The 12,772-nt window shown below is 37.3% G+C and overlaps 1 protein-coding gene across 1 annotated transcript; it reads right to left on the reverse strand.

The window, feature by feature from the left end:
- Window positions 1-3,321: 3,321 nt before the first annotated feature.
- On the reverse strand, window positions 3,322-12,721 carry LOC135211830 (macrophage mannose receptor 1-like). The gene is made up of 9 exons (XM_064245040.1): window positions 12,662-12,721; window positions 12,117-12,251; window positions 11,400-11,577; window positions 10,663-10,789; window positions 7,296-7,417; window positions 5,941-6,102; window positions 4,759-4,827; window positions 4,213-4,338; window positions 3,322-3,550 (listed from the first exon to the last, which is right to left on the reverse strand). Exons 1-9 carry the CDS (start codon window positions 12,719-12,721, stop codon window positions 3,456-3,458), a joined length of 1,074 nt encoding a protein of 357 aa, XP_064101110.1. The 3' UTR covers window positions 3,322-3,455.
- Window positions 12,722-12,772: the final 51 nt, after the last annotated feature.

Here is a 12,772-nt window from a genome sequence, read left to right on the forward strand (position 1 = left end):
TTGTGAAATTTTCCTTTTAACCTAAGCGGCACTCTTTTGTCACAAAGAACTCCCGAGGCCGCTCTCCAGTTGTTCCAGCCTGCCTGTACCCGATGTTTTACTTCTTCTTCCATACTTCCTCCAGCGTTAACAAAAGATCCCAAATACTTAAACTTATCAACTCTCCTTATTTGCTCTCCACCAAGCTGAATACTTTCTCTATCATCCCCCTCAGTGGTGGTACACATATTCTGTCTTGGATCTACTTATTCTCTTACCTCTGTCCTCCAGTACTTGTCTCCATCTTTCCAAATCTTCCTGCTCTCTGCACACAGAAAAACAATATCATCCGCATACAATAGTTTCCATGGTACTGTCTCCCTTACTTCCTCTATTATAACATCCATCACTATGTTAAAGATAAAATGGGCTCAGAGCCGACCCTGTGTAATCCTACTCTCACCTCAAAACCTTCTGTCTCCCCAACCACTGCTCCTCACTCTGGTAAATACATTCCGGTACATCTCTTGTATCAATCGCACATACTTCTCTGCACCATCTTCTCCTCAGGCTCCTCGGCGGAGCCTCCAGTTGTCAGTTATGTTAAAAAATAACTTATTTAAATTTGGTCAAATATCCACTTTTAAGGATGTCTCTTCATACACACTGGCAGCTATCAAAATCATGGAGATTTTGAAGGTGTCTTGAAATTATCACTTGGACTCCATACGTGGTATTTTCTGTGTTTCCCAACCATGAGAGTGGCCAATTAGTCTTTTTAATTACTCATGCAGACTCCACCTTCCTCCATTGTAGCCATTCGGGGAAATTCTAATTCTACAAAAGTGTTCAATTTTTTTCCTTAACTGTTGTTCCATTAATTAAAAAACTATTTTATTTGTTGCTTAATCTAATAGGAATGAACCAGAAACGGATATTTGATTTTATAGCTTTAATTTATATATATGTGTGTGTGTGTGTATATATATATATATATAGATATATATATATATATATATATATATATATATATATATATATATATATATAAATATTTCCTCCTGACGGAGGCGCGCAGATGTGACTGATACTTACCAATCTCTCTCTCTAAAGCCCAGCAATATTTACCAACACACTCTCTCTCTCTTGCTCCTCGTCTCTCTCTCTCTCTCTCTCTATATATATATATATATATATATATATTATATATAATATATATATATATGTGTGTGTGTGTGTGTGTGTGTGTGTGTGTGTGTGTGTGTGTGTGATCAGGAGACCAGATTATAGAACTTATTCTTCTGTTAGTGTAAGCCCGTAAGACAAGAAAATAGCAAAATTGATCTAGTTCCACACAAAAGAAGACACTGTATAACTCCACTACTGCAACTTCCTTAAAAGCTTTCTAAGAATCGCGAAATCACAGAATGGTTTTGTAATCAACATATTTCTCCTCCAGTCAGTTATTAAGTGCAACAGCTTTAGCCTGATGCATTGGCTTATTTTTTGAAGTCTAATCTTCTTTGTAGAAAGAAAATTTATCTAGAAAAAATGTATTGCCAGTTGGATTTTTATTCCCATAAATAAGATGGCACTGAATTATTTGTGTTTATCAAGTAATTATATTTGCTGACTTAACAATGCTAAATGTATCCATTTATATAAACCCGATTAAACCTTTAATACAAACCTATTACTCTGTGGTAGATGGCGCTCTGCACTGTAGAAACTTAATCTGTCATCATAGTGTCAATTTCAGCTTCATGGAGAGAGAAAATACTAGCTTTCTTGATCTGTCCCTTTCAGATAGTTTTTAAACTGGCGACTGTCCAGATGAATATAAATTTATCTTTGTACTACCAATGAACAGCAGTTGATAAAATTGTATCTATCATATTTATCACCAGAAATTGTGATGTATCTTCAGTAAACACCCTTTTAATTCCTCGTCTGGTAAAAGTATGACCTTAATTTCACAAATATTTATATTTTCTGATATTCTTGAATGCCTTTTTGCACTATAACTGACTAGGCCAAAAAGACACCGATTCTGCTATGCTCCTTCCGGCCACTCAATCTCGAGCTCCTAATACCACTGCCCGATTTCCTTCCTGTTACCAAGGCAGCCTGAATGTACATCGATGCGTCTTCCCCTGCAAATAGCTTGTATTTTTTATTAATATGACTTTGGCCTAACTAACCGTCAAGGCATGCGAGCCATCTCAGTATCTAATCAAGTTATCTGTTCTGGTAGAGTAGAACTGCTGCTTGGTTGATTCACACAGGTAATTTGGGAGTCAATTCGAGATTGTGATATTTCTGTATAAATTTACGATCCGTTTGGAGTTATGAATTCTTTATGTGAGGGTGGGAGTGTGTGTGTGTATGTGTGTTGTGAACTCCTGCACGTGTATTGGTAAGTGTCTGTGGGTAAGTGTGTGCGCTTTGAACCCCTGAGTGTGTATTTGTGTACGTGTCGTGAACTCCTCTGCTTGTATGTGTTTGTTTTGTGGACCCCTGTGTGTGCGTGTGTGTGCTATGAACTCATCTGCCCAGCATTGTGAAAGCAACACACACAAAAAAGAATTTGACTTCCCTCTCCTATTCGAAATCACTTTGTCCTTTTTCAACCACTTCATGGGTCTCGACTCGATCATTATATATATATCGTAGAAAACCCTGTGAACTAGATACCACTGAGTAGATGCCAGCGAATTACGTTAACGAAGGTAAAGAGGTACTACAACCATCTTACCTCGAGCAAGTCTGCGATTTCAGCGGGTTTTAGCGTTAAAACGCTTTCGCTAATTCAGTGTTGCAAATTGTCGTGACTGATACCAAGATCAAGCCCTGACTTCATTTGTTGTTTATGAACCTGAAATACCTTATCATAGAGGATAAAGAGTGGAAATTTATTCGTTACACATTTAATTAAGTTATAGTAATTTATATTTACACATCATGTATTTACAGAAATGTCATCCGGATATAAATATTTGTTTTTTTACATTAATTTACGTGTCCATTGGTAGTCTTTCAGACTTAGTAATCTGATATCAAAGAATATATATATATATATATATATATATATATATATATATATATATATATATATATACACATATAGGCCTACTCATATAATATGTAGAGAACATGGATACAATAAAGTAGATTACCCACTAAATAAATAGATAAATAAATATTCAAATAAATAATATACATAAATAAACAAGTAAATGTCAGAATTTCACTTTGACATATTGACATAAATATGTACAATCAGTGAACATTTTTATTTTTGCAGATGTAAATTGCAACAACTACATTTACTTATTACTGGAGTAAAGCGAACTAGTATTATTCACACAACTTGAAGGTCTCGGATCAAGATGACAGATGCCCTAACTTCATTAATTTATAATACATTATGCACACATATGCATGTATGTAATATGTATATGTGACTGACTTGAGGCCTATGCATCAGTTACATCTCTGTGAGTGATGTACGCCACAGATGATTCCTTTTCGTCGCTGATGTGGGAAAGATTAACTACTCCTCCGCTTCGACCTGTTGGTAAATATAGGAAATATATAAATATACGACTTAATTAAACAGTTAATAACTTTATCAGTACAGGAACAAAGAATTATACTCCAAAAGATCAAGCGAAGTTGCAATGCATTGCTACCTTTAAACAAATCACGTTGTATTTTCGTAATTCCTTTATAGTTTTAACTACTTTAGCAATTACATTATTTTTTTGCATAATAATGGATCTCGTCTTTCTGTATTTCCTATCATGTTAAGTAATTCCTATCAAATTAACGACATATTCTTTGGAAGATTGAATTTTAAGTCATTGGCCCCTGTAGGCTTATTACATATGTGTAGGGGTTTATCTTCTGAATAATAATAATAATAATAATAATAATAATAAAAATAATAATAATAATAATAATATTTAGTTTCTGCCTCAGGTATCTACGTTGTAAAGTCAGCAAGAGGCGTTCTTGGGTTTGTTAATCGTGGTGGTTGGATAGTGTCTACTGGTGTATTTACCGGTATAATGGTTTCCTCCAGTGCTGGGGTGTTTGTGCGTCTCTCTCTCTCTCTCTCTCTCTCTCCTCTCTTCTCTCTCTCTCTCTGGCCTAAATTCTATATCCTACTCTATCGTATTAATTACGTCAATACTGAGAATGCTTGGGCATGTCACGAGCGTCTGTACTCACCCGTACTTAACACTGGAGCGTTCGTATTTTTCCTTTTGAGCAAAGTCATTCCGACGAAGCCAACGGCAACGAAAGCGAACATGACAGCGAAGACGATTCCGAATATTGCGCCGCCACTGAGTCCACCTGGTCAGTCAATATATAAAAAAATTGATCAGCTGCCAAAAAAGTCTTTGACGTGCATCTCTCGCTGAAAAATTCCAGTAATATCTTTAAAAATTCCAGTAATATCTCTAGATATTAGCCTCATTACAATTATTTACTTTTACCCCTCAAGAAAAATGAATTCACCAACCAAATAAGTAACATTCAGAAAATATTGAAACTGCAATTAACGAGACGAAACAACCAGCTGTTAAATGTTATGACTGAAAGTTATATTTCATCTTGCTATAAGTACTATTTTATATAAGTATTGAAACTAATGAACCAGACGAAAATATAAGCTGTGAGATCTTATGACCCTAAATTAATCTCATTCTCAAGGCCCACTTGACCCCCCAACGTCAAAATTTACCACCAGAGGTCACCTGTCACCTGACTCACCTCCTGTCGATGGACTATCAGTTGGAGGAAGGGGTGGCACTGTAGGATTTGTCGGCTCCTTATCAGGTACTGTGAAAGATAAAATCTAACATTAGGATGTTTCTTAAGATCCTTTGAATTAATTAAATATGCCTTGAAGTAACTAAATACCCCTGGAATTAATTAAATACCCCTTGAATGAATTAACTATATATTCCTGGAATTAATTAAATATCCCTTGAATTAACTATACATCCCATGAATTAATTAAATACCCCTTGAATTAATTAAATACCCCCTTGAATTAATTAAATATCCCTTGAAGTAACTAAACACCCCTTGAATTACTTAAATACTCCTTGAATTAATTAAATATCCCTTGAATTAATTAAATGCCCCTTAAATTAATTTAATATCCCTTGAAGTAACTAAATATCCCTTGAATTATTTAAAAAAACCCTTGAATTAATAGAAGATCCTTTGAATTGATTAAATACCCCTTGAATTAATTAAATGCCCCTTGAATTAATTAAATGCCCCTTGAATTAACTAAATATCCCTTGATTTAATAAAATAAATACTAATCGTAGCTCGAGTCCTAAAACGTATTGGTACAAATAAATTATATATATATATATATATATATATATATATATATATATATATATATATATATATATATATACTGAAGCTCAAATGATAGCATTGGAGAATCCATACGATTCCCCTATTCTAAATTTAAATTTACGATACGTGACAATATTTGCATTTGGAATATTCCGTCTCGCTATCATTTGAATAATCAGGAAATTTAAGGTATATTGTGTAAACAATTAGATGAATCTTTGCATGCATTTGGGAAATTTAAGAGAGTTCTATAAAATCAACAGAATTGTGTATAATCCTCTATCCTCGTATTTTGTTCCTTTGTAACTATCAAACTATCATCAATGTCATTCAAAGGAAAGTCATAAAATGGGAAAGTAAATCCACAGTAGTATGCCCGTTTGATTTTGTTATTTAAAATATATACAGCAAAAAGCTTTCAATGACCTGCACGGTTCTTAAATAGCAAAATAACAAAATCAAATAAGCATGCTACTTTGGATTTACTTTCCCAGTAATATAATAATTATTATTTATTATATATCGTTATTATTTATTTTATGTAAATGTCAAAACAAATATTCAAGATGGTCTTACTCTTCACAGCTCTGCAGATGAAAGACCGGTAACTGCTGCAGGCCAGGTCATTCCACTTCCCGTCCTCGTGGTAGAATTCAGTGCACTGCTCGTAGTCCCAACTAGGCTCCCCCTCCGCCCAGTTCTGGTAATCGAAGGGCGTTCCGTCAGACCAGCCTAGACCTACGAAGGAATGAAATATAAGATTTACGCCACATGCCAAGCCCTAGGGAGGGTGGGGGTGTTACTTACGATAAAGCCATTCAATGCTGAAAAGGAAATTTTAATAAGGTTTGAAAGGTGTGTAGTAGGCTGTCTGGCCACTCCACCCCACCCCCCAGCTAAAGCCCACAAGGCAGAAACCACCAGAAACGTCAAACGTAGACCGACCACGATGGACGACCTCTGACAAGTGGTCGCCAGAAACGCAGGCCAGGGGACAAGCTGTATAGAAGCAACGTTTATGTATTCTCGTCAGACACAGTCGTCTATGCATAAAATCCAACTGTGTACAAAAAGTAAAAAACATTTCACCTTTCAAGCCATATGTATCATATTGTCTTCGAAACAGATAGCCGTCAAATCTTACTTTTCCTTTTGTGATTGTTAATGACATGCCAAGAGTTTTGATCAATAAATAAGTATATACCCAGTTGCTGTATATCACTCAACTTCCTGCCTCTACACAGGTGTAACAGGAGGACAACCTCGCAGCTGCACTACGAAACAGTTGTTATTAAGAAGATTTCAAAGGTGTAACAGGAGAAACGTCAAACAGCTGCACTCTGAAACCATTGTTAGGAGGCGGTGGAAAGCACGATGGAAGGAAGAGAATACGAACGAAGGTACAGTAAAAGGAATGGAATGCGTTGCAGCTACGGGGCCGAAGGGACGCTGGAAAGAACCTTAGTTAACGCCTACACTGTACAGAGCGAGGTGCACTGTAAACACTAACCCATCTACGGGGATGCCTTTGCCTAAGAATGGGCAAATAAATATAATGATTTAACGTAGAATCTAAGAAATGAATTAAAAGGAAAACGAATTAAAAGGAAATGGATTTGTTTGTTTTGTTTGTTTGTATGTTGTTTTTAAGTTGCATGGAACCAGTGGTTATTCAGCAATGGGACCAACGGCTTGACGTGACTTCCGCACCTCGTCGAGAGTGAATTTCTATCACAAGAAATACACATCTCTGGCCTCAATGAAATGCCCGAGAATTGAACTCGCGGCCACCGATGTGGCAGGCCAAAAACAAACCGATCACGCCACTGAGGCGCTGGAAATGAATTTGAAACTCTGGTATTCCTGCTTAAACACCTAGGCACATACACTAAGAAAGTTTTCGAACAGCAAAATAATAAAAAGATACTTACCAGATGATTTTTGTATGAGGCCAAGCCATATGTTAACCTTTTCACCCTGGATGGTGTGTTTCAAAAGGGCGTTCTCGTCATCAGAGTGAATGGATGTTAGGTTGGAGTCCAAAAACATACAGCTGTAATGACACAGAGATTGTTTAAATCATAAAGAATACATTTAAATTAGTGGACCCTTCCCGTCAAAATTGACTGTGAAATAACAGAGAAATGAGACGGAAGACATGTCTAAATCATGAAGAAATATCTAATTATTGCATATATAACAATACGAACAATAATCATAATAATAATTTTTTTGTCAATCTCAGTCACCCTATTCACTTTTCTGGCTATGTGCGCTGTTTCTAATAGCACGCTCTTCTACAAGAGTCCTGGAGCTACTCCGGCGTCTAGTTTTATCATGTTTCTTACCAGGAATCCTGGGATCGTGCCTAGTGTCCCTACGATTATGGGTACAATTTCCACCAGCATTTCCCAAATCCTTCTTATTTCCATTTTCAGGTCTTGACACTTATCCATTTTTTTCTTTCTTTTCTAATCTGGTGTCCCATGGTATTGCTACATCAATGAGTGATACTTTCTTCTTGATTTGGTCCATCAACGTCAAGTCTGGCCTATGGGTACGTCCCACCTATCTATTCTGATACCATATTCCCTCAGGATCTTTGTCTGATCGCTTTCTATCTGTCTGTTATTATTGATATTATTAATTTTGTCTATCACAGTCATCCTATTCGACTGGGTGGTATTTATAGTGTGGGGTTCCGGGTTGCATCCTGCCTCCTTAGGAGTCCATCACTTTTCTCCTTATATTCACTGTTTCTAGGAGCACATTCTTCTGCATGAGTCTTGGAGCTACTTCGGCATCTAGTTATTATTATTATTATTATTATTATTATTATTATTATTATATTATTATTATTTATTTCTTATTATTATTTTTTTTTTGCTCTATCAAAGTCCTCCAATTCGACTGAGTGGTATTTATAGTGTGGGGTTCCGGGTTGCATCCTGCCTCCTTAGGAGTCCATCACTTTTCTAACTATGTGCGCCGTTTCTAGGATCACGCTCTTCTGCATGAGTCCTGGAGCTACTTCAGCCTCTAGTTTTTCTAGATTCCTTTTCAGGGATCTTGGGATCGTGCCTAGTGCTCCTATGATTATGGGTACGATTTCCACTGGCATATCCCATATCCTTCTTATTTCTATTTTCAGATCTTGATACTTATCCATTTTTCCCTCTCGTTTTCTTCAACTCTGGTGTCCCATGGTATTGCGACATCAATGAGTGATACTTTCTTCTTGACTTTGTCAATCAACGTCACGTCTGGTCTATTTGCACGTATCACCCTATCTGTTCTGATACCATAGTCCCAGAGGATCTTTGCCTGATCGTTTTCTATCACTCCCTCAGGTTGGTGCTCGTACCACTTATTACTGCAAGGTAGCTGATGTTTCTTTCACAGGCTCCAGTGGAGGGCTTTTGCCACTGATTCATGCCTCTTTTTGTACTGGTTCTGCGCAAGTGCCGGGCATTCGCTTGCTATGTGGTTTATGGTTTCATTTTTCGTATTGCACTTCCTACATATGGGAGAGATGTTATTTCCGTCTATCGTTCTTTGAACATATCTGGTTCTTAGGGCCTGATCTTGTGCCGCTGTTATCATTCCTTCAGTTTCCTTCTTTAGCTCTTCCCTCTGTAGCCATTGTCATGTGTCATCGCTGGCTAGTTCTTTAGTCTGTCTCATGTATTGTCCGTGCATTGGTTTGTTGTGCCAGTCCTCTGTTCTGTCTGTCATTCTCCTGTCTCTGTCCATTCTCTCGTCTTTGTATATTTCTGGGTCTTCGTCTACTTTTATCAGTCCTTCTTCCCATGCACTCTTTAGCCACTCGTCTTCACTGGTTTTCAGATATTGCCCCAGTGCTCTGTTCTCGATGCTGACGCAGTCCTCTATACTTAGTAGTCCTCTCCCTCCTTCCTTTCGTGTTATGTATAGTCTGTCCGTATTTGCTCTTGGGTGTAGTGCTTTGTGTATTGTCATATGTTTCCTGGTTTTCTGATCTATGCTGTGGAGTTCTGCCTTCGTCCATTCCACTATTCCTGCGCTGTATCTGATCACTGGCACTGCCCATGTGTTTATGGCTTTTATCATATTTCCGGCGTTGAGTTTTGACTTGAGTATCGCCTTGAGTCTCTGCATATATTCTTTCCTGATCGTGTCCTTCATCTCTTGGTGTTTTATATCCCCTCCTTCCATTATTCCCAGGTATTTGTATCCCGTCTCATCTATGTGTTTGATGTTGCTCCCATCTGGTAGCTTTATCCCTTCAGTTCTCGTTACTTTGCCTTTTTGTATGTTGACTAAGGCGCATTTTTCTATTCCAAACTCCATCCTGATGTCCCCAGATACAATCCTTACAGTCTGGATTAGGGTATCTATTTCCTTGATGCTCTTACCATACAGCTTGATGTCGTCCATGAACATCAGATGGTTGATTCTGTTGCCTCTTTTCTTGAGTTGGTACCCGGCATCCATCTTCTGTAGTACTTTTGTCATGGGAATCATGGCTACTACGAAGAGTAGTGGGGACAGTGAGTCGCCCTGGAAGATCCCTCTCCTCATATTAACCTCTGCTAGTCTTATTCCAGAGCTTGTAAGTATTTTATTCCAGTTGCGCATTGTATTTTTGAGGAAGCTGATGGTATTTTCCTCTGCCCCAAATATTTTCAGGCATTCTATTAGCCATGTGTGTGGTATCATGTCGAAGGCTTTCTTATAGTCTATCCATGCCATGCTTAGGTTGGTTTTCCTTCTCCTACTGTTCTTCATTACCATTTTGTCTATCAGGAGCTGGTCTTTTTGCCCCTACACTTCCTTCTGCAGCCTTTCTGTTGGTGGGGGATGGTGTTTGTCTCCTCTAGGTAATTGTATAGCCTTTCACTGATGATACCTGTTAGTAACTTCCACATTATTGGTAGGCAGGTGATAGGCCTGTAGTTACTGGCTATATTTCCCTTACTCTTGTCTTTTTGTACTAAGGATGTTCTTCCTGTGGTCATCCATTTGGGTGCATGGTGATTAGAGATACAATGCTGGAGTTGTTCTGCTATTATTGGGTGTAGGGCCTTGAAGTGTTTGAGCCAGTATCCATGGACTTCATGGACTTCATCGGGACCTGGGGCTTTCCAGTTTGGCATTTTCTTTAGTTGGTGTCTGACTATGTCTGTCGTGATCTCTGTGAATCTTTGTTTTATTCTCCCTGTTTCTTCTTCCTTGACTTCCTTATTATTATTATTATTATTATTATTATTATTTTATTATTATTATTATTATTATTATTATTATTATTAGATTACTTACTGCGAATGAGCATCATTCCAGTCCTTCTGGTCCTTGACGACCAAGTAACAATAAGGACCAGGTAAGGAGGTCCAAGTATCGTCTGGGCAGTGACCTGTTATCGGGGGACCTGGGGATGGAGCCTCGTCTGGTTTGACAGAGAGGTGGGGGGGTTACCTGTTAGTTTAGTTTTAGCTAATTTCATTGATTATGTAATTAGATTTTACTATCATTAATGATAGTAACAACTATCAGTACTCTCCATAACAAAGTTATCACTACGTTTGTATGTCTATAAGTAGCTTTTTGATCAACATACATACATACATACATACATAGTACATACATACATACATGACTATTTTATATAAGCAGATATTAAGCCACAAATAGTATTTTCAGTAGGTTTCTGATGTGCATACACTCATATATGCATACATACATACATACATACATACATACATACAAATAAATGTGACATTTATATCAACAATATATTAAGCCACAAAAACCATTCCCCGTGGACTTCACTCTATCTTGGGAATAACTTACACCCAACGGGGATTATGAATGACGAGTCATTCTGCTCTCTTAGTTGTAAATCATTCCCAAGGTATATAGTGAATTCGACATGAAACGGTATTCTTGAGTTAATATATGTGAAACCAATCGTCCAAAGAAGACTAGATTATACCTATAAGACATAATATACAATGGTCATATTCTGATCAACTTTATAAGAAAAATATAATCCTTACCTTCCGAATGTTTGCACAAAAACGGCTTTAGTTCTTCACACCTTTCGTTGTACCAATGGCCATCGTCTGAATCGAGCATGACGCAGTTTTTGTCAGTCACGTTGACCTGCGGTTGGGCCTCTCCCCAATTCGTGTAGGTCACGGGCCAGTTGTCCGACCACTCGTAAGTGCTTTGTACCTGTTTATGGACGGGTAAGAGGAACTTACATAGCACTTTATTTGTTTTAATGATCTCGGGTGTATTTCCCGTTATCATCGTGATTATTTCTTGCGTGTGGTCAATCAAATATGTATTTATTCATGTACTTATCTATTTATTACCTGACCAACGCAAAATATAGTTCCATTTATTCAAAATAACTAAAAGTCCCTGATGTTTTGGAAACTTTCGAATATGATTTATGGCATACATTGGTAAATGTAAGAGTTTCTTAATTGGTACTATTGATAATTTTTTCCGCATGTGTGGCTCCAAAAAGGGAGGGGAATAAAATACTCTCTCTCTCTCTCTCTCTCTCTCTCTCTCTCTCTCTCTCTCTCTCTCTCTCTCTCTCTCTCTCTATATATATATATATATATATATATATATATATATATATATATATATATATAATATATTATATATATTAATAATATTAACAATCATTGTACAAGAACCAGAGTCAGGTAGGGCCAAGATCCTGTGGAAAATAAAACACAAAACACCCGTCAACTTACTTTCCTGTTATTCAATCCAATCCAAGGATGTACAATTGGATCATCCTGTCCAAGGATCCATAGGAAGGCATTCTGGTTAATGTCGTAAGCCGAGGCCAAATGAGATCCTTCAGCTGCGCACGCTTTCTCGGCGTCCTGATCGTGAAGGATAACGATTAGGAGGAAGGAACATGAACGTTTGGAAAGTGAAGGTCAGATTCCTGTTATCAGACTGCAGGCAAAACATAAATGAAGGTTTTTGTGGTAATAAAAAAATAAAATGGGCATTCAATTAGCACTAATTTCTTGTGAAAGATAAAGCTGATATTCATACAGCTGTTTATGTAAAGTATGCTGCGTATGACCTATTAAAAATAGTGTTTAAGACTGGCTCCTGAAGGCACTTCTCAATGCCATGACAATAATCATCTTTCTGAAAGCATTTGCCATTAGGCATTTTCAACCAGCATACGACCTCGTCCGTTTTCTATGCAAACCGTCTTGAGATGCTTCAATACTCCCAAAATCTTTGAAGCCATAATTGGGATAGTGATAAGGTCTCTCACCATTAACTGGTTGAAATTAGCACCAGAAAGAGAGCTGGGGACCCGAGTTATCGACGACATATTATGTCAATCAAATGTCCAAGAAAGTCTTTAAAATGATTCTGATTGGCT

The sequence above is a fragment of the Macrobrachium nipponense genome, chromosome 40, assembly GCF_015104395.2.
Source record: "Macrobrachium nipponense isolate FS-2020 chromosome 40, ASM1510439v2, whole genome shotgun sequence".
In the NCBI taxonomy this organism is placed as follows: Eukaryota; Metazoa; Arthropoda; class Malacostraca; order Decapoda; family Palaemonidae; genus Macrobrachium; species Macrobrachium nipponense.

Coding starts and splice junctions, on each gene's coding strand:
- LOC135211830 (XM_064245040.1), bottom strand. CDS start 12,721: ATGTCGTCGATAACTCGGGTCCCCAGCTCTCTTTCTGGTGCTAATTTC. Junction 11,578..12,116: donor TTGGATTGAATAACAGGAAA/GTAAGTTGACGG, acceptor GTCCATAAACAG/GTACAAAGCACTTACGAGTG. Junction 4,339..4,758: donor TGATAGTCCATCGACAGGAG/GTGAGTCAGGTG, acceptor TTGACTGACCAG/GTGGACTCAGTGGCGGCGCA.